At 37.2% G+C, this 23238-nt stretch overlaps 1 protein-coding gene across 1 annotated transcript in view; it reads right to left on the bottom strand.

The window, feature by feature from the left end:
- Positions 1-23238, bottom strand: part of DNAH7 (dynein axonemal heavy chain 7) — a 275667-nt gene that overhangs the window by 160655 nt on the left and 91774 nt on the right. The window contains exons 19-22 of the mRNA XM_047773110.1: positions 19943-20136; positions 18094-18292; positions 8139-8279; positions 2276-2488 (exon numbers count right to left, since the gene is read on the bottom strand). Coding sequence (XP_047629066.1) covers positions 2276-2488; positions 8139-8279; positions 18094-18292; positions 19943-20136 — 747 coding nt within the window. The remainder of the gene's footprint in view (positions 1-2275; positions 2489-8138; positions 8280-18093; positions 18293-19942; positions 20137-23238) is intronic.

Raw genomic sequence — 23238 nt, forward strand, 5'->3', positions numbered from 1 at the left:
CTTTTTTTCCACATCCTTGCCAACATTTGTTACCTCTTGTCTTTTGATAACAGCCATTCTAACAAGTGTGAGGTAATATCCTATTGCGGTCTTGATTTGCATTTCCCTGATGATTAGTGATGTTGAACATCTTTTCATGTGCCTGCTGGCCATCTATATATTCTCTTCAGAAAATTGTCTATTCAAGTACTCTGCCCATTTTTTAATTGGATTTTTTTTTTTTGCTATTGAATTGTATGTGTGTTCTTTATATATTTTGGATACAAACCTCTTACCAGATATTTAATTTGCAAATATCTTCCCCTATTCGGTAGGTTGCCTTCTCATTTTGTTGATGGTTTCCATCGATGTGCAAAAGTTCTTTGGTTTGATGTAGTCCTACTTATTTATTTTTGCTTTTGTTGTCTTTGCTTTTGGTGTAAAATCCAAAAAGTCACTAGTTCAAATGTCAAGATTATTACCACTTATCTTTTTTCCAGAGGTTTTATGGTTTCAGGTTTTACACTCAATTTTTTAATCCATTGTGAGTTAATTTTGGGGTAGGATGTAAGATAGTGGGCCAATTTCACTCTTTTGCATGTGGCTGTCCAGTTTTAGCAAAACCATTTATTAAAAAGACTCTTTTGACATAATTGACCATATGTGTGTAGGTTTATTTCTGGACTCTCCATTACGTTCCAATGATCTATGTGTATGTCTTTATGCCAATACTATACTAGTTTGATTAGTTTAGCTTTTTAATATAATTTAAAATCAGGGAGTTCTTGTCATGGCTCAGCAGAAACAAATCTGATGAAGTATCCACGAAGACAGTTTGATTCCTAGCCTCTATCAGTGGGTTAAGGATCCAGCATTGCCATAAGCTGTGGTGTAGTTTGCAGAGACAGCCTGGATCCTGTGTTGCTATGGCTGTGGTGTAGGCTGGTGGCTACAGCTCCAATTTGACCCCTACCCTGGCTACCTCTATATGCCACGGGTGCAGCTCTAAAAAGACAAAAAATAAAATAAAAATAAAATCAGGGTGTGTGATTCTTCCAGGTTTGTTTTTCTCTCTCAAGATTGCTTTGGTTATTTGGGGTCTTTTCTCGTTCCATAAAAATATTAATACTGTTCTATTTTTGTGAAAAATACCATTGGAATTTTAATAGGAATTGCATTAAACCTGTAGATTGCTTTGGGTAGTATGGACATTTCAACAACATTAATTCTTTCAATCCATGAACACAGATACTTCATTTATTTGTGTCTTCTTTAACTGCTTTCATCAGGATCTTACAGTTTTCAGTTTACAGGTCTTTCACCTCCTTGGTTACATTTATTCCTAAGTATTTTATTCTTTTTGAGCAACTGTAGATAGGATTGTTTCCTTATTTTCTCTTTTTGATAGTTCATTATTCTGCTCTATTTTCAACATTTGTTCAATTGTTTCCACTATAGAGGGCGTGTCATCATTATCACCATTTTACAGATAAGGAAGCTGGTCCCTTAAGAGATAAGTAACTTGCTTAAGCCAAACAACTGGTGAGGGGAGAATGTAGCATTTGAAACAATGATTCCACAGTCTGAGCTCCTAACCACTGTACACACGACCTCATGTTATTTTCCAGGGTTCTGGTTCTTGTAACTCCTCTCCCAGCACCATGTCTCTCCCAAAGCCTTTCACAAAAGTGATTATGATGAGAACTTTCAATACTGTATCTCCATTATCAGCTCTCTCTCTAACACCCTCAAGAGGCCCAACTGTGTTCACCGTACTGTTCCTGCTCCTCCTGCCTTCCTGATGGAGACTGCCATCGCCAACCACCCAGATCCCCTGATAAGAACCTTCCTTCCAGACCATGTTTCTGGTTCCTCCAATTGATCAATAAGAGGAAAGTTTAATGACTAAATCAGACTAAAACAGTCTGACTCGGACATCCTTTAGATGTATCAGGAACCTAAAAACATCATTTTAAACTGATTAGTTTCAACATTCTGCAAATTCAGCAAGCATAATGACTAATTTACAATGAGTAATTTTTAAAATAACTACTCAGTTTGTGTGCATCTATATATATTTATATGAAACTATATATTTGTATAGTTTTCATACACATGATATATAGTTTTTGGCTGCCTTAATCTTCAATTTAGAGAGTGCTTTGTTAGGTATATAGTTAGTCATCAGCAAAAAGTCCTACATTACTGATACCTTTTCCCATGTGAATTAGCAAGCACAAATTAAATAGCTATGAGCTAAAATTGCTGTGTAAAAACATTCAGTGCTATTACTTACTTGCCAGTAGTACCTAAGCTGACTTAACCATTCAAAGTCAGAGTCATCACTAACTTTCTTTTTAACAAGTGCTGTGAGGACATCTCTAGCATGGACATCCAGCACCACAAGGGCTCCCAGAGTAACACGATTCTGCTTGGACAATTTGCCACGAACCAAAGTGACAATATCATCAATTTGTTTGTTGCATTTATCCAAGTATTCTTCAAGAGCCTGAAAGAAAATAAGATATAATTACTCAAAGTGATCAGAATCCTTTGGAACAAAAGATTTTTTACCTACTTTGAGAAAGGAGGCAAGAACATAAAATGGGAAAAAGACAGTCTTTTCAGCAAGCATTGCTGCAAAACCTGGACAGTTGCATGCAAATCAGTGAAACTAGAACACACCCTCACACCATGCACAAAAATAAACTCAAAATGGCTTAAAGACTTAAATATAAGACAAGACACCATCAAATTCCTGGAAGAGAACACAGGCAAAACATTCTTGGACATCAAACTTACAAATGTTTCCTCAGGTAAGTCTCCCAAAGAAACAGAAATAAAAGCAAAAATAAACCAATGGGGCCTAATTAAACTGACAAGCTTTTGCACAACAAAGGAAACCAAAAAGAAAACAAAAAGACAACTTATAGAATGGGAGAAAATAGTTTCAAATGATGCAACTGACAAGGGCTTCATCTCTAAAATATACAAACAACTTATACAACTCAACAGCAAAAAAACCAACAACCCAATGGAAAAATGGGCAAAAGACCTGAATAGACATTTCTCCAAGGGAGATGTACAGATGGCCAACAAGCACATGAAAAAATTCTCAACATCACTGATTATTAGAGAAATGCCAATCAAAACTACCACGAAATACCACCTCACACCAGTCAGAATGGCCATCATTAATAAGTTCACAAATAACAAATGCTGGAGGGGGTGTGGAGAAAAGGGAACCCTCCTACAATGTTGGTGGGAATGTAAACTGGTACAACCACTATGGAAAACAGTATGGAGGCATCTTAGAAAACTATACATAGAACTACCATATGACCCAGCAATCCCACTCTTGTGCATATACCCAGACAAAACTTTCCTTAAAAAGGACACATGCACCCACATGTTCTTTGCAGTACTATTCACAATAGCCAAGATATGGAAAAAACCCAAATGTCCATTGACAGATGATTGGATTGGGAAGATGTGGTATATATACAAATGGAATATTACTCAGCCATAAAAAAACATAATAATGCCATTTGTAGCAACATGGATGGAACTACAGACTCTCATACTAAGTGAAAGAAAGTCAGAAAGAGAAAGACAAATACCATATGATTTCACTTATATCTGGAATCTAATATAAGGCACAAATGAACCTTCCCACAGAAAGGAAAACCATGGACTTGGAGAATAGACTTGGGAGCTTGGAGTTAATAGATGCAGCCTATTGCCTTTGGCATGGATTAGCAATGGGATCCTGCTGTATAGCGCTGGGAGCTATGTCTGGTCACTTATGATGGAGCATGATAATGTGAGAAAAAAGAATGTATACATGTATGTGTAACTGGGTTACCTTGCTATACAGTAGAAAATTGACAGAACACTGTAAACCAGCTATAATGGAAAATAAAAATAAAAATCATTCTATAAAAATTAAAAACATAAAAATAAATTTAAAAAAATTTGACCTAGCATGTAGACAGGGTATTTTCTACATTTTTAATCATAATTTTCCAAATGACAGAACTGTAAAAAAATCAATTTTTGTTACTACGAAGGTATCAGTGAACAAACTCAAGCAGGCCAGGTATCGTGGACATAAATGGTTTGTGCCTCCCTGTATGCTCTGTGGTTGTGGTGAGTTGTCAGTCATACTGCCCTATCTCCAAGGCAACATGAAGGAGGGCATGTGTGACCCAAGCAGAGCCCATTACAGTTCTTTTCAGAGACTGCTATACAGACAGGAATAGAAGTACTTTTCACTAGTCTTTGTAGACTTTGAGCAGCCAATCTGAAGTGACTAAAAGCCATCATTCCTCACTGCAGAATAAAGCCTGTCAGAGACCAGTAGAGAAAATAAGAGAAACTGCTAAAGTGATGAACCCCCAAGATTCTGATTCCAAATGCTCCACCTTGGAGTCCATGAGTCCTTCTAGCATTCTTGTGTGACCTTCTGAGTAGGATTTGTGCCACTTGAAATGTAAAAATCCTAATCAACAAAACACCTAACATTTTAGTTTATGGTGAACTAAAGCCACCTCTAAGGACCAGGCTTGCTCTGGATGGGGAAGAGGAAGGTCTCTTTTCTGGTGGGTAAATCTGGTTAATATTTTAAAAAGAGAAGAGGGTTTAAGAAAATCAAATGAAAATCAATGAAAACTGCTCTGCTTAAGGGAAGTGTCAATGTGTTCTAGCAGGCTGAACACTTTACTAATATTTAATAAACATTGTGTACCCATGAGTTTATTTCACTCCTTTAGGACCAGATAAGTGGTAGCAATGGAACTAAAAGTGAGGATTTCCAAGAATGTGAAAAGCTTAAAAGGCAGAATTGGAGTTATGTTTCTTTAAGTGAAACTTTTATTATTCCTTGAAGTATTTTATACTTTTTTTTTTTTAACGAAGTCAGTTTTTCAGAAGCTTGGTGCTTGTATACTATTCCATTTATATCCTTCCCTCCTTCCTCCCTACATTCCTTCCTTCCTTTTTCCTAATAGCCACTTCCACAGTGCATGGAAGTTCCTGGGCCAGGGATTGAACCCACACCTTGAAGCAAACTGAGCTGCTGCAGTCAGATTATTAACTCACTGTGCCACAGTGAGAACTCCCATATATATCATTTTCATTTTAATTGCTATTCAGTTGCTTCATAAGTGGTAGGAAAAAAAACTTCTGTCCCATCTATGTTTAAGCAACCCTAACTGTTTAAATTCTTGGAGCCAATTAGTGAATTTAACTATACTGAGTATATAAATTAGTAAAAATAGTTTTCCTCCAAGTAACACAAGCTGTGCCAGTTGGTGCATCTTAGTTTCCTCATCCGTAAAAGTCAAAATCTTTGCAAGCCTTAACATTTCTTATACTCTATAGCTCAACACAAGGTATAAGATTAAAAATATAATGTTTACACCCATCAGTATAAATTATACATCTATAAGCATTCACTGCTATTTACATTAGCAGAATGTATTCTGCTATACTATAAAAGCAATTTTAGAACTAAAATTTCACCTCAAGCTGTGATATGCTAAGTTCTTTAGGAACTATATTATATGAATCAATGAGAAGTCAGATCGGCTAAATTGAGAAAATTATGATGTTGAATTATTTTTGCTACATTTTATTCCTTGTAAACTGCACATAAACTGTGAACAGTTTGTATGTACAGTGAACTAATGAATTCACTAATTAGTGAACTAATGAACTAATTCACTAATAATTCACTAATTAGTGAACTAATGAATCTAAAGTTAACTACTATTTTATCATATAGTTGGCTAAAATAAACCCCATCTGGAATCAAACATTTTTATCACAGCTGGCTTCCTCTACATATATAATGATAAACTGATTCAAAATCAGATCAATATTTGCAATAACCAAAGCTCCAGGAAAGTGGTGATTCACTCATTTTTACCTCCTATAATACCTCATACTGACCAATTCCAAAGTCAATATTCTTTGAGTAAATAAATAGAAGCAGATCCTGGGGTGACTAGGTCTCCTGGTAGTAGGAGTGCTATTATAACATTAAGCTCTACATATATGGTGTATTTGCAGAATATAAAAATGTCTATCTTCTATAAGGCTACCAAGACTCTCTAGCTATTCAACTTAAGTCATCAGCTTCAAATGCAAACTACACATTAATTAAGGAAAAAGTTATCAGCACATAGAATACTAAAAGCTATGCCATCATCCCACGAAAAACCCACATATTAAATATCCTCAAATCATCAATGCTTTAGAATACTAAAATATGGGTCAGCCCCTCCTGATGCTGCCACAGAACTTGAATGGCCTGAACATGCATGAGATGTGAACAGGCCATTTCATGTGAAATGTGAACGAGGTCCACAGGCAGCAGATGGAGGGTAGTAATAAAGAGGTGATGAAGAAGAGTAAGCACAAGCAGAGGAAAAACTTTTAAGGACACATGCAAAGCTTCATTTCATTCCATGAAATTTAGCTATGTAAATAAAGCACCGTAAAACACCATAGAAGAAGAGAGCAATCCAGCAGGTAGCAAAAACAAAGGAGTGATTCGCTAAGCCTCACTAAACTATAGCTCAGAGGACCTGTGTCTATGAAGCTGAGTTTCCCTGGAGTATCAGTCACTCAAAGCATGGGTTCTCATTTTGGCTTTCTCTGTGAATGGTTCCATGCATGCACTATATTACACGAGTGGGGGAAAAATGGATGGAACAGACTAATAAATGAGAAAATAAATAACCTCATCTCAGTTAAAAAAAAAAAAGACCAACACAACACACAACTATTTGTATCTATATACAATATGGTAAGAATTGTAGGCAGATAGCTTTAAGCAGAGGACACACTGAAATGGAGTGATCTAAACTGCATGTCCCTTGAGATTCAAATTATGCATGGCAGATAGGTGGAAGCATGAAAGGGCTACGGATTACTCTTTAATGTTCTACTTCAACTCTTACCTGTTCCAGAGCAAAATATGGTTTTGCAAGACAGGTGGAGGTTTGATAACCACCACCTCTAAACTGAAGAAATTTGCAAGACGCCTACATTGCTCACATTTGCTGCTTTGTTCCATTTCCCACAGTGATGAATGAAAAAACTGTCATGGTGTTTTGGGGGCCCGGCATCCGTGGAGAGAGCTCCAGGAGGCTACATGTCCCCTCAGTAACCCTTGCTGGTGATGGAGGAACCCCTTTGTGTGGTAGGTTGGATGTGTAGTAGTTTAAAAATGAAAAGCCAAAATGAGTTTTCTGGACTTACTGAGGAAATAAGAAAAAATGCACATGGGGAAAGAACGCCAAAGCCCTGTAGTAGCCCAAGGACTTATTGCTATAAGGGGAACCCTCGTTCCCCTTGTTATGGTTTCCATAAAGACAGATTTTTTTCCTAAAAATCCCTGACTTCCTGCCCCTATGCTCTTATGCTTTCCCCACAGGAGAAAGAAGTAACTGGCGGGTAAGTCATAGTGAACTAAGCATGTTATCACTCAGCTCCTTCCTCTTTGAGCTCTGCCTGCTTATAGAAAATGCAAGTCTCTCTCAAACCCAATACTCACCAGGGTTCAACAATATCTTAAGAATAATAATACAAAACTCCATGTCAAAAATACATTAAAAACTCATGGTTTTAAATAAGATCGGCAATTGCTGAATTCCGACTGTTCCATCAGTCAACTGAAAGTTGATCTGCTTGAAACCCTACCTCAAGGATCAGAAAGTTTCCTTGAAGGTAGTTTCTGTTTTTAATTAATAACAGCAATCTAATTAATACTATTAAATTTACATAGCTAATATATTAGAATATTTAAACTTAAGCATCATTCAAAATATTGTTTATTAAAAATTAATACATTAAAGTAAAAATAGCCAAAATAAGTCAATTAATATCCCTTGTCTTCATAAAGTAGTTTTACTAAAGGCATAAATGAGAATTATATTATGTATTTTTTCCTAATTTTTCTGAGTTTAGGAAGTTTCCTTGTTCTATTATCACTCTATTTTAAAGGCACAAAAATGTATGTAATAATAAGACTGAGGCTCAGCTATCCTTGACTTTTTGAGGGTATTGCCTTTACATTTTAGATTAATTGTATTTTGGCTATAATTGCTATTGAAAAAATGCTAAAAAAAACCTGGGCATAATAAAAAGCTTACCTCCTGTCCTTTTGAAATTGCTGTTTGTACTTCTAAAGTCCAAAAGATTTGGGACACACAGAGAACTGTCTGTCCAGGCCAATCCCTTACCCAATTAATTCGTTCACATTGTGTATAGGCAAAAATTGCATCTCTGATAACCTAAGTGCAAAAGAAAATGCTAAAGGTAAGCATTGTCACACTTTAGTTGGACAAGCTAAACAAGGAAGAGCTAAAATCTTAAATGAATTAACTTGCACTGCTCAACTTCTTACATTTTAGCCAATTATGAAGCTTCAAAACATGTGACTAAAGTATATTCATAGACCTGTGAGCAAAACAAGTATACTACATAACATTTTATTTTGTTGATGCACAATCTATTTTTGTGAACCACATTACATAAAATATTTCTTTGACCAGTTGTAGTCAGAGATGTCCTAGATACATTTAAACTGAACAAGAACAAGCAATTTTATTGTAAAATGTAAGTTCAAATAATTCTAAAATAAGATCTATCAAAATTATTTATGAGTAATTTTCTTTGAACTTGGATCCCCACTCAGCCCTGTGCATATATGTACAGGTGTACTCAACAAACCACATAATTCCTCTGAAGTTTCTCCTATATCTCCAGACCTCACTCCCTCTCAATCCTGTAGTTTGATGCCTAAGGCTATGATGATCATGATGAATATATGCATTCACAGAGAGCTGAGAGCTGTAATGCAGGAAGAAGGTGTGTACATGTTTTCAGTGGATTCATAAATCCACTGTTTATATCAGTGGGAAACATTCTAATCTATTATAGTCAACCAAAAACAGCAACATCGTCTGTGAGGGGATAACCATCTTAATGTTTGACTTTCAGAAAATATTGTCTAAATTATATTTTTCTGAGAAATACTTAAGGACAGGTGAACATTTCTGGATTTCTAGTTTAGTTAGATATCTATGGAGCTGAACAGAGATGAAGGTCAGTGTTGACTATTCATAATAAAGAAAATGTAAAAGGCCAGGATAAGCCACAGAAAGGGCAGGTGAAAAGGAACTGAGAGCTGGGAGAAAGAATAGAAGGTATAGTAGAGAAATGCCAAGGATGGAATGAATATGTATTTTAGAAGGACACTGTGGAGAGAGCAAGAGGAAGTCATTAGCATCTGAATCACAAATTTCTATATAGTGGAATGAGGAGAAATATGATTGCATAAAGTTCTACAATATCATATGTAAAATATATTATTATAACTATCCATCCCATATATATGTGTATATTTGGGAGGTTGCAAGCTACATTAAACTCATGGTAATCAAGCAAGACAAAGGGACAAAGGGGCCAAGAACATGATTTTTTAATTATTTACAAATGACATAAAATCTACTTAATTTAGGCATGTCTTTCAAGTATGCAAATACATATAGCACTGCACAGTGACACACATGTCTCCTGTTTGAGTAGTTTATATTGCATTTCCTTGAATTTCCCACCAACACAAGCTTACACATAAACATTTGAGGGAGATATTTCCTACACTCTTGTCATCCCATCTTAGTGCTCTGAAAGGATAACCAAAATATTTTCTCTAAGTACTTTCAAAAAAAGGAACTGTTGAAATCATATCATATAGGTCTAAAATAATGAGTTATTACTGTAAACATCAATTAACAAACCATATAACCCAATTGAATGCTGCCAAGTAGTGGTCAAAGCGTAATTCTTTTATATACTAACAGCTACATGAATGAGAACGCCATTTTCAATACTTATCAAGGCCTATGAAAGCACATCTCCTTTGGCCCAGTGGTCCTACACATGAGAAGTTATCATAAGAAAACAAATAAACAATCAAAGAAACTACCTTTATGCATAAGGGTGTTCACATTTAATCCATAATAGGGAGAAATGGGAAACTGTCCAAAAGATTTTATGTCAATAGGAAAAAATATAATGTAGATAGATATCAAAACTATTTTTAAGAAGAGAAAGCAGTGTTAAGACACATTATGTACATTAAACACCTAGATTCCAATGATTTTCTTCAGTAATGTGTGAGAGAATCTGAAAAATAAAAACTGTTATTGATTAGGATCTGATGCCATTTTTCCTTCTTATTCTTCCCCTCATGTGTCCCTGATCAATCATGATTTTTATTCTTGATAAAGAACTTAAAAGTCCACATTATAGTAAAAAAAAAAAAAAAAAAGACTAACTGCTCCATTAATCACTATTTGTTTCCATGACTTGAGGTTCTCTACTAACAAAAATAATTACAAGGAGGAGACAAGATGGCGGAAGAGTAGGGGGACACACTCGCCCTCTCCCACAAACACAACAAAAAAAACCACATCTACAGGATAAATGACTCACACAGAACAGCAACCAATCGCTGGCAGAAGAACCTAAACTCCAATAACGGCAAGAAGTTCGTGACATTACTAGGTAAAACAAGAGAAAAGAGGAGAGTGACAGAAGGTGAATCCGAGTGGGACGGGTGCTCCTGAAAGGGAACTGCGGAGGAGAAAGGGATCCTGCACCCTGGAAAGTCACCTACTCGGGGGAAAGATCAAACGAACCAGAGGAATCTCCAGATGCAGAGAAGAGTGTAGCAATAAGTTGGAGTTCTGAAAAGTAGATCGAGAACTGAACGGACCGTCTAAACTGTGGGCATAGTCACCAAAAATTGAGACGCCTGGGTAGGGGCTGGGCACTGAGACCTCGGCTCTGGAGGTTAGTCCCCAGGAAAGGGCTGGGGGGCAGGGTGGAGCGGAGACAGCTTGGGAGGTCTAGAAACCGGTCTGTCAAGTTTGACGGGGCAGAGACTGCCTGGGAGACTAGAAAGCAAACCTGTTGCAGGGGAAGGGAGCAATACTCTAGGGGCGGGAGAGTGGAAAGCCATATCAGAGGGAACCTGGGAGAAGAGCCTGGTCTGCACCTGTGCTGGGGAGGGGAGGAAGAATGGGTGGGTCCCCATAGAATACTCCCCATGCCACAGCAGGTTTACCGGCCTGCTAGCTAGCAGAAAGCTGTGCTTCCCAGTGCATCTCCTCCCCCCACCCCCGCCACCCCCTACGCACTCGCTGGACCTGGGGCTGCCTGCCATCCAGGAGGGTTGGCCTCAACAATTGCCTGAAGTCTACCACCACAGGGGCTGTCCGTGCACAGGCCTGCCTGCCCTTTGGAGGGGCTACACCCCCACAGAGCAGAACCAAACAGCACCAGCCCCCGAGAAAAGGCCTGCAGCCCAGAAAAGCTAGATCAAGCCTAGCCAGGCCTTGAAAAGATCTGCCTAATTCTTGGACAGTCTTTCTGAGTTGGGCTGCCCTGTGGAGGAGCCTCTTGGGTTGGCAGTGGCCCAGCTAGCTGCCCAATCCCCTAGGGGGTGCCAAGATCTCACAGATCAGCTGCATAAGACTGCCAGCTCCAGGCAGGACCCCCTGCAGCCCAGAAAAGCTGCAACAAGCTCGGCCGAGCCGGGAAAAGATCTGCCTAATTCTTGGACGGTCTTTCTGAGTCAGGCTGCCCTGGGGAGGAGTCTCCTGGCTTTGCAGTGGCCCAGATAGCTGCTCCAGCCCTCAGGGGGTGCTGCACTCCTGAGGAACAGCTGCCCAACATCGCCAACCCCCTGCAAGAACCCCACAGCCTAAAAACACCAGAGCAAGCTCTGCATGACCAAGTGAAATCTCCTACCATCGTGGTGTGGACCTCCCAGTCCTGTCTGCCCTCAGGAAGCCCTCCTTTGCTTCAAAGAGACCCTGTTAGCCCCATCAACACTCCAGAAAAGCCACACTGCCTCAAAAAAGATTGACCAACAATGCCAGCCCTCAGGAAATATTCCACGGCAGTGACAAGGCAAACACTGCCTGGTCACGGAGAGCACAACTCCCTCAGGAAAAAGAAAACAACAAGCAAGATGAAGAAGCTGAGAAACCACCCCCAGCCAAACCAACAGGAGAACTCACCCACAACAGTCAACAATGAAACAGATCTTGGAAGTCTGACAGACCTGGAGTTCAAAAGGGAAACAGTGAAAATACTGAAGGAATTAAGAGAAGATATGAACAGTAATGCAGATACCCTCAGAAAGGAACTAGAAAATATAAGGAGGAGCCAAGAAAAACTAGAACATTCATTTGCAGAGATGCAAACTGAACTAAGGGCAGTAAAAACCAGAATGAATAATGCAGAAGAACGAATCAGTGATATGGAAGATAGAATAATGGAAATCACCCAATCAGGTCAACAGGCAGAAAACCGAATCAAAAAACTGGAAAGCAATCTAAGAGACCTATGGGATAATATAAAGTGGGCCAATCTATGGATTATAGGTATTCCAGAAGAAGTAGAAAAAGATAAGGGGATGGAAAATATATTTGAAGAAATTATCGCTGGAAACTTCCCAAATCTAAAGGATACTGGGTTCAAGATACAAGAAGCACAGAGGGCCCTAAACAAATTGAACCCAAACAGACCCACACCAAGACACATCATAATAAAAATGGCAAAAGTTAGTGATAAAGAGAGGATCCTAAAGGCAGCAAGAGAAAAACAGAATGTTACCTACAAGGGAATCCCCATAAGGTTATCAGCTGACTTCTCTACAGAAACACTACAGGCCAGGAGGGAATGGCAAGAGATATTTAAAGTGCTAAAAGGAAAAAATATGCAACCTAGAATACTCTATCCAGCAAGAATATCATTTAAAATAGAAGGGGAAATAAATTTTTTTTCCAACAAACAAAAACTTAAAGAATACAGCAACACAAAACCCAGGCTAAAAGAAATACTGAAAGGGCTTCTCTAAACCAAAAAGAAAGGAAGGAAAGGGAAGAAAAAAGAAAAAAAGAAAAAAAAAAGAAGAGGAAGAACTAGGACTGAGGAAACCACAATCAGAGAGCAGTCACTCAAATAAGCCAGCGTACAGATTCAATCATGAACATGCTTCAAACAAAATAAAATTAAAAAGGAAAAAAAAAAGAGTCATCAAAATCATAAAATGTGGGCAAGGGATGTTAGGAAGTAAATAGACCCTTTTTGTTTGTTTGTTTGTATGTTTCTCTTCTTAATTTTCACATAGTAATGAAGTGTTTGAACTTACAGGACCATCAGGCTAAAACACACAATTATGGGAAGGGGTTAGCATACTTAAAAAACAGGGCAACCACAAGCCAAAACCAAATATTGCATTCGCAAAAAATGAAAACAAAACAAAACAAAACACTCAAGCAGATAACAGGAGAACATCCAACCAAAAAAAAAAAAAAGAAAGAAAGAAAGGAAGAATGGAGAACCATAGAATCAACTGGAACACGAGGTTCAAATGGCAATAAATAATCATCTATCAATTATCACCTTAAATGTCAATGGACTCAATGCCCCAATCAAAAGACACAGAGTGGCTGAGTGGATAAAAAGGCAAAAACCTTCAATATGCTGCCTACAAGAAACTCACCTTAGGACAAAAGATACATATACATTGAAAGTGAAAGGGTGGGGAAAAATATTTCACGCCAATAGACATGACAGAAAAGCGGGAGTCGCAACGCTCATACCAGACAAAATAGACTTTAAAACAAAAGACATAAAGAAAGACAAAGAAGGACACTACTTAATGATTAAGGGATCCATCCAAGGAGACGATGTTACTATCGTCAACATATATGCCCCAAATACAGGAGCACCCAGATACATACAACAAATATGAACAGACATAAAGGGAGATATTGATGAGAATACAATCATAGTAGGAGACCTTAATACCCCCCTCACATCAATGGACAGATCCTCTAGACAGAAAACCAATAAAGCAACAGAGATCCTAAAAGAAACAATAGAAAAGTTAGACTTCATTGATATCTTCAGGACACTACATCCAAAAAAAGCAGAAGACACATTCTTCTCAAATGCTCATGGAACATTCTCAAGAATCGACCACATATTGGGACACAAAGCGAATCTCAATAAATTTAGGAGCATAGAAATTATCTCAAGTATCTTCTCTGACCACAATGCCATGAAATTAGAAATCAACCATGGGAAAAGGAAAGAGAAAAAACCTACTACATGGAGACTAAATAACATGCTACTAAAAAACAAATGGGTCAATGAGGAAATCAAGAAGGAAATTAAAAATTACCTTGAAACAAATGATAATGAAGACACAACCTCTCAAAATCTATGGGATGCTGCGAAAGCAGTGCTCACAGGGAAATTTATTGCAATACAGGCCTTTCTCAAAAAAGAAGAAAGATCCCAAATGGACAACTTAACCCTCCACCTAAATGAATTAGAAAAAGAAGAACAAAAAGGCCTAAAGTCAGCAGAAGGAAGGAAATGAAAGATCAAAGAAGAAATCAATAAAATAGAGACTCAAAAAACAATAGAGAAATTAAGAAAACCAAGAGCTGGTTCTTTCAAAAAGGTAAACAAAATTGACAAAACCCCTGGCCAGACTCACTCAAAGAGGAGAGAAAGGAACCCAAATAACCAAAATTATAAATGAAAAAGGAGAAATCACAACGGGATACAGCAGAAATACAAAAACCATAAGAGAAGACTATGAACAAACTATATGGCAACAAGTTTGACAATCTGGAAGAAATGGACAATTTTCTAGAATCTTACAGCCTGCCAAAACTGAATCAAGAAGAAACAGACCAACTGAACAGACCCATCACTAGAAATGAAATTGAAGAGGTCATAAAATCACTCCCTACAAGTAAAAGTCCAGGACCAGATGGCTTCACAGGCAAACTCTATCAAACATATAAAGAGGAACTGGTGCCCATCCTCCTTAAACTCTTTCAAAAGGTTGAAGAAGAAGGAATACTCCCAAAGACATTCTATGATGCCACCATCACCCTCATTCCAAAACCAGACAGAGATACCACCAAAAAAGAAAACTATCGCCCAATATCATTCATGAATATAGATGTAAAAATTCTCAACAATCTTAGCCCCACCGAATCCAACAACATACCAAAAAAATTATACACCATGACCAGGTTGGGTTCACAGGTTCACAAGGATGGTTCAACATACGCAAATCAATCAGCATCATACACCACATTAACAAAAAAAAAGTCAAAATCAGTGATCATCTCAATAGACGCAGAAAAGCATTTGACAAAGTCCAACATCCATTCATGATCAAGACCCTAGCCAACGTGGGTATAGAGGGAACATTCCTGAATATAATCAAAGCCATTTAGGATAAACCCACAGCAAATATAATACTCAATGGGGAAAAACTGAATGCCTTCTCACTCAAATCTGGAACAAGACAGGGATGCCCACTCTCACCACTGCTCTTCAACATCGTTTTGGAAGTCCTAGCCACAGCAATTAGACAAACAAAAGAAATCAAAGGCATCCATATAGGAAGAGAAGAGAGAAAACTGTCACTGTATGCAGATGACATGATACTACACATAGAAAACCTAAGGACAACCCCAAAACTACTTGAACTGATTCATAAATTCAGCAAAGTAGCAGGATAGAAGATTAACATTCAGAAGTCAGTTGCATTTCTGTATACAGCAATGAAATATTAGAAAAGGAATACAAAAATATAATACCTTTTAAAATTGCACCTCACAAATCAAATACCTCGGAATACACCTGACCAAGGAGGGAAAGGATCTATATGCCGAGAACTATAAAACTTTCATCAAAGAAATCAAAGAAGATGGAAAGAAATGGAAAGATATTCCATGCTCCTGGATTGGAAAAATCAATATTGGAAAAATGGCCATACTACCCAAAGCAATCTACAGCTTCAATGCAATCCCTATCAAAGTACCCAGGACAGTTTCACAGAACTAGAACAAACAATCCAAGCATTATATGGAACCACAAAAGACCAGCATCGCCCAAGCAATCCTGAGAAACAAAAAACCAGCAGGAGGCATAACTCTCCCAGACTTCAAGAAATACTACAAAGCCACAGTCATCAAACAGTGTGGTACTGGTATCAAAACAGACACACAGACCCATGGAACAGAATAGAGAATCGGAAATAAACCCTGACACCTATGGTCAATTCATCTTTGACAAGAGAGGCAAGAACATCAAATGGGAAAAAGAAAGTCTATTCAGCAAGCATTGCTGGGAAACCTGGACAGCTGCTATGCAAAGCAAGAAACGAGAACACACCCTCACACCATGCACACAATAAACTCCAAATGGCTGAAAGACTTAAATATACGACAGGACACCATCAAATAATTCCTAGAAGAAAACATAGGCAAACACTCTCAAACATCACATCATGAATATTTTCCTCAGGTCAGTCTCCCAAGCAATAGAATTAGAGCAAAAATAAACCCATGGGACCTCAATCCAACTGAAAAGCTTTGGCACAGCAAAGGAAACCCAAAAGAAACAAAAAGACAACTCTCAGAATGGAGAAAACAGTTTTCAAATGCAAGGGCTTATCTCTAGAATGATAAACAACTTATACAACCCAACAGCAAAAAAGCCAACCAATCAATGGAAAAATGGGCAAAAGACCTGAATAGACATTTCTCCAAAGAAGATATACAGATGGCCAACAAACACATTAAAAAATGCTCAACATCGCTGGGTATAAGAGAAATGCAAATCAAAACTACCATGAGATACCACCTCACACCAGTCAGAATGGCCATCATTAATAAGTCCACAAATAACAAGTGCTGGAGGGGGTGTGGAGAAAAGGAAACCCTCCTGCACTGCTGGTGGGAATGTCAACTGGTACAGCCACGATGGAGAACAGTTTGGAGATACCTTAGAAATCTATCCATAGAACTTCCATATGACCCCGCAATCCCACTCTTGGGCATCTATCCGGACAAATCTCTACTTAAAAGAGACACGTGCACCTGCATGTTCATTGCAGCACTATTCACAATAGCCAGGACATGGAAACAACCCAAATGTCCATCGACAGATGATTGGATTCGGAACAGGTGGTCTATATACACAATGGACTACTACTCAGCCATAAAAAAGAATGACATAATGCCATTTGCAGCAACATGGATGGAGGTAGAGAATCTCATCCTGAGTGAAATGAGCCAGAAAGACAAAGACAAATACCATATGATATCACTTATAACTAGGAATCTAATATCCAGCACAAATGAACATCTCCTCAGAAAAGAAAATCATGGACTTGGAGAAGAGACTTGTGGCTGCCTGATGGGAGGGGGAGGGAGTGGGAGGGATTGGGAGTTTGGGCTTATCAGACACAACTTAGAATAGATTTACAAGGAGATCCTGTTGAATAGCATTGAGAACTATGTCCAGACACTCATGTTGCAACAGAACAAAGGGTGGGGGAAAAAATGTAATTGTAATGTATACATGTAAGGATAACCTGATCCCCTTGCTGTACAGTGGGAAAATAAAAATAAATAAATAATTTTAAAAAAAGAATATAGGCACAAAATCAAGTATAATAAAAATTTTAACCAACTATAATAAAATTTATTTAAAAAGAAAAAAGAATTACAAATAATGCAGTTAATAATGCTTCAAGAACTATGGAAAATATGAAGTTACCATTAAGTGTAAAAAGTATTTTAGGATTTTCTGACATTTCAGTACATATTTTATACATACACAGAACAAAATGATGCACTGTAGAAACATACATGTCAAGGAGATTGATGTGGAACTGTAGAGAGAGGCTTACTCTCAAGGAAAGACTATGCAGAGAGACCATGTAGACCAAAGCGTGTCTAATGTTGAAAGCACAGGAAATGAGACAGACTCATGACTAAAACCTCAAGTTTTCTGTAGAATGGATAGTATTTCATCCCACTGTTCAAGTGACTCACTATGCAATTAATATCACAGACCACATCTCTGCTGTCAGTTTATCACAACTGAATTGGTAACTCATGCGTCGACCTGTCTAAATAACGGGACATTTATCAGTAATATATTCATATTCTATCATCTGTACTAGAAATAAAAATAAATACAACTGGCTACCTTGTGGACAGATTTAATCATAACTCTCTCCAACTCAACCAACCACTTCTCCACTTGACCTCGGGCTTTTGCTGTTGAAATGGTGTCTACGAGTTCCACCACCTCTCCTTCACTACTCTTCATGTGAGTTATGTCTAAACTTTCCGTAAATTCCACCTTTGCAATTCCTTCAAAACATTTCTTCAAGTGAGGCTGCACCCTGTCAGGAAAAAAAAAAAAAAAGTTTAAGAGAGCTAACAAAATTAAAGCACTTCCCTAAATATCAGTGCTCTTTGTGTTCCGATCTTCATTTGAACTTTATAAACATGCACTATGTGTGAGGCCCCTGCTAGATGCTGGAGATGAAGTGCTAAGGAAAAAAAAAAAGATAATCCCTGCCTGTGTGGACTATACATTCCAGTGGGAGATTATCATTAACTGAAAAATCACAAAAATATCTGTAAAATTATAATTTTAATAAGAGCTACAGAAGAGGAATCCATCAGGCTTTGTTTCCAATGCAATGAATTGAAAGATGTTAAAGTTAACTAAGGATCAAATCAATTTTGCCTAACAGATAATACACTAATCTGAAGAATCTTCAAATGCACAAAAGTAGACATTTAAACTGAGAACTTCAGAGACTGTTTGCAAGTTACGAACTAGTTTTAGGGCTTAAGGAAATCAACTGGTTTGAAGGTGCCCAACTTTAGTCTATTTGTTGTACTATTGAGGGAACAGACTAAATTCCTCATTTTTGACACATTACCAATGACCAGCTGAATTCATCTTTCAAAGGCGGGGGGGGGGGGGAGGCGGAGTATAAGAACTCAGATGGAAGTCTGAACCTAAATTTATCCTTTTATCTGGATTACTTGTCTCCTACTTTGAAGGAACAAGACAAAATTAACAAATTTGTTTAACAAATATCTTTGTCTGCTATACACCAAACACTCTTCTAAGGAACTGAGAAATCAGCTGTGAGAAAAAAAATCAGTCAAAAATCTTAGCCATCAAGGAGCTTATATTCTGCTAGAGGAAATCAAACAGTAAACAAATAAGTGCACTATAGAGTAAGCCAGATGATTCAAAGTATCCCGAAGGAAAATAAGGCAAAGAAAACCAGGAAAGTTGGCAAGAGAGTGCTGAAAGGGGTGGTCACTTTAAATATAGTGGCCAGGAAAGGCTGTCTTGAGTGGCAGATGTTTGAGTAGGTTTCCGCAAAGATCTAGAGGAGGTAAAAGAAGTCTTACAGATATTTGGATAAGGAAGATCTTAGGCAAAGATAACAGTACATGGAGGAAGGAGGCTGCCCCTTTCATAGGAGAATTGCCAGGGCTGTAGCAGAGACAGCAAGAAGAAAACCAACAGGAAATGAATAGGAGAGATTCTGTGGGAGCACCTTTGTGAGTCAATGCAAGCCACTAAGAGACAGAGACTTTTATTCTGCACGGGATGTAGAAAGAGTGATGTGTTCTGGAAGATCTGTATAGCAACATGCGATAAAATGAGAAATCCAGAGGACAGGCACTCAGTATCCTGTAATAATGGGAAAAAAAATCTGAAAAAGAATATATATATGTGTAACTGAATTGTTTTGCTGTACACCCGAAAGTAACACAACATTGTAAATCAACTATACTTCAATTAAAAAAAAAAAAAGAAATCCACTCCATGATGGATCACATTTGCAAAATATTCAGCGATATTACTTATGGTTTCAATATTATTTTAAGCTGATTATTGTTAATATTTAGAATGGTCTTGAAAAAACAACATAATCATATTCAAGTTCTGCATTATTTTGAAAATTAAATTCAAGTAGATAGCCTTAGCCATTATATATTATATAGGTGTGTATATAACCTACCTAGTGGGATCTTTAGTCTCAGAAAGTATTTCAAGAAGTTCATCGTTAGACAAGAAAAAGAATCTGGGGAAGAAGAGACGTTTCTTTTCCAAATATTCATTCAGTCCTTTAAGAATGAGTTCCAAAAGTTCATTAGATTTTTTCATCCTCTCCAGCATTCTCTCAACAGTTACAACTGCTAGAACATGTTTATCCTAAAAATAAGAGAAGATGTTCAACTCAAAAATATTAGATATTAACTTTATAGTCATATTATATTTGAGATCACATGAATTTAATATAACAAAAGCTATACAAAATTTAAAGTGAATATTTTTTAAAAGTGTTCTCGCACAGTCTAAACGGAACCAGCCTCTTTAATTATGTAAAAGTGATGCTGACTTGATCTTCAGTGATGCTAGTCACAAATTTCTCATTCTAAGTTGGGAATTCTGAGAGAGACAAGGCGAGAATTTGAATTGAATTATTCAAGGAGTACGGGAGGAAACAAAATAGTATGACTTATGTTTGTATTTTATTCTTTGAGGGAAAATACTCTAAAAAGATGTCATCGGTATAATTATTATTTTGAATATTACTATTATCAATAATAAAAAACAACACAATTTCTGTTTTATATCTATAGACAGAAATAAGGTTTTGAGAGCAGGGAGGAAGGAGCTTTAGATAACGATCTTACGCTGCAAAGAACTACCTTTAGAACTGCATTATAACACTGCTTGCTGAAGGACTTAAGTTCAAGGTGTCTTCCTGAACTCGCTAGAGACTAAGACTTGTACCTTTAAGGCATGAATTTCTGAGCATTCTATCACTCAACAGTGTCTCTGTGAGCTCTTTGCTTTAAAGTGGTTCAAACTCAATCAAGTATTTTAAAAAGCTTTCTTTTATGCTGTGGGATTCAAAAGAAGAATTATAACCAAAAGCTGATCTTAAGAACTGATATCTTAAGTAAATAGTTTATTGATTTCTTTAAATACCTATGCAAGTAACCATAGGGTCTATGAACATCTTTAGAAATACATACTCAAACACAATCTAGATAGAACTAAAATAAAATTCTTTTAACTTTTTTTCTTTGAAATGATTGATGTCATCCAGGTCTAGTCTAGGTCTTATAATACCAAACTCAGTGACAAAATTAGAAACATTCTTTACTAAATAAACTTAAAGGTATTAGAAAGAGGTGTTACAACACGTTAGAGATTTTAACCACCAGACTTTTTAAGCCTCATGAGAACATACTGGCACATTTATAGGGCATTTTAGAAAATTTACATGGAATTACATCAAGGAAATATTGTTAAAAATTAAATAGAATTTTAAGATTAACTCATTAAACTTACTTTTGGCACTTAGCCAAAGTGAATTTGGTACTCACTGAGAGGTCAACCAAAACATCAGCTGTAAATCATTTTATACAGAAATTTTATTCTACCGCAGGAATAACTTTTTGTTAACATACTTTCAATGTGACTGGAAAGGAAAGAATTTTTTGCTTGGTTTTTAGTTATAACAATGTAACTTGAGAACACAGCAATTTAATCAAAGAACAACATTTTTTTCAGTAAAACAGGTTCCTGTGAAATATGCAACATATGATGAGATTCACTTACCTTTAAAGAGGCACAATTTTTAAAGGCATTTTATTATATTTCCTAAAAGTTCTATGTTTCAAATAAACATTTAAAATACACATAAAAAGAAGCATAACAGAGACTCAGGTCATAATTTAAATGTTCAGTGCATTCAAAAAGTATGGAGTAATAAATACTCTTGTACTCCTAAAATTCAAAAACCCAAATGATGTTCTTAGAGTGCCACCTTCTGGAAAAGTACGCCTTTCTTTGTTAGGAAAAAAAAAAAAATCCCTTTCACTAACAATTATTTCATTCTTAGCCAAAAAATTTATTGCAATTTGTTATTTTGGATCTAAGATTTGAAAGCTAAAAAAATTCAATAATTTAAAACAACAGCTCATATTTATTTTCCTGAACATTATAATTAAAGAAGAAATACCTCTGGAAGCACTTAGCATTCAAGCAAAAATTTTTATTGAATTCTTTAGGTCAAACCTATTTGTCTAGATCAGCTCAATGACTTTGAGCCAAATATGCTAGTTGTGAATGAACAGAGGTGATAATCTATACCGTGGTATAGGGACTTAAGAGAAACATAGAAAAGTAGTCATCTCCTTATGGAAACTGAACACTTCCTTCCCATGAGAAGATGAACAAAATAGAGACTGCATAAGACGAAGGAACGCACAGACCTGATTCCTAGCCCACATTGCTCCTTCTTACCCATGTGACCTTGGGTCACTTAATTAACCTGAGTCTCTTACTTTCTTATTTTTTAAATGGGGATAGGAGTTCCCATTTGTTCGGCGTATCTATGAGTATCCATGAGGATGTGGGTTTGATCCCTGGCCTCACTCAGTAGGTTAAAGATCCAGTATTGCCATGAGCTGTGGTGTAGGTTGCAGATGTGACTTGGATCTGGCATTGCTGTGGCTGTGGCATAGGCTAGCATATTCAGCTCGGATTCGACCCTTAGGCCTGGGAACCTCCATATGCTATGGGCACAGCCCTAAAAATAAAATAAAATAAATAAAATAGGGATGGAGTTCTCATTGTGGTATAAGGGCATTTATGGCATCTTGGGAACACTGGGACGCAGGTTTGATCCTCAGTCTGGCACAGTGGGTTAAGGATCTGACGTTGCAGCTGCTGTAGCTTAGGTTGCAACTGCAGCTCAGATCTGATCCCTGGCCTGGGAACTCCATATGTTGTGGGGTGACCAAAAAAGAAAAAAAATGTTCTCTCAAAGCTGTTATGAGGAACAAATTCAAATTTATACCTGAAACTACCCTTTCCGTTTCCCCTTCTATAACTGCCTCTTGAAGAGCTAGAGACAGACAGACATTACTCTGCTGGAATGGATAGAATAAAGCACTTATATCACTCCATCAGTTTAATGGAGTTAAAATGAACATTTTGTAAACTGCCATCCTTCCAGTAAGGTAGTTATCATAAAAGAATAAAACTGGCTTTAAGTTCCTTTAAGCATTGCCACAAAATTCTGGTACAGAGCAGGCATGCCATGCACATTTGTTGAATACTTGAGTGAATGAGGGCGAGTCAAGCCCGCAGACAGACAGACAGACAAGAACTCAAAGAATGTATAACCCTCCCTGTTGTACCATTATTAGCTAATGCTCTCAAGATAGAACAATAAGGTGTTATAACAGGAAGCTTCCAGAAATTTGAAACTAAGTACGGCTCCTTTGACACTTTAAT

The sequence above is a fragment of the Phacochoerus africanus genome, chromosome 3 (genome assembly GCF_016906955.1).
Source record: "Phacochoerus africanus isolate WHEZ1 chromosome 3, ROS_Pafr_v1, whole genome shotgun sequence".
NCBI lineage: Eukaryota > Metazoa > Chordata > Mammalia > Artiodactyla > Suidae > Phacochoerus > Phacochoerus africanus.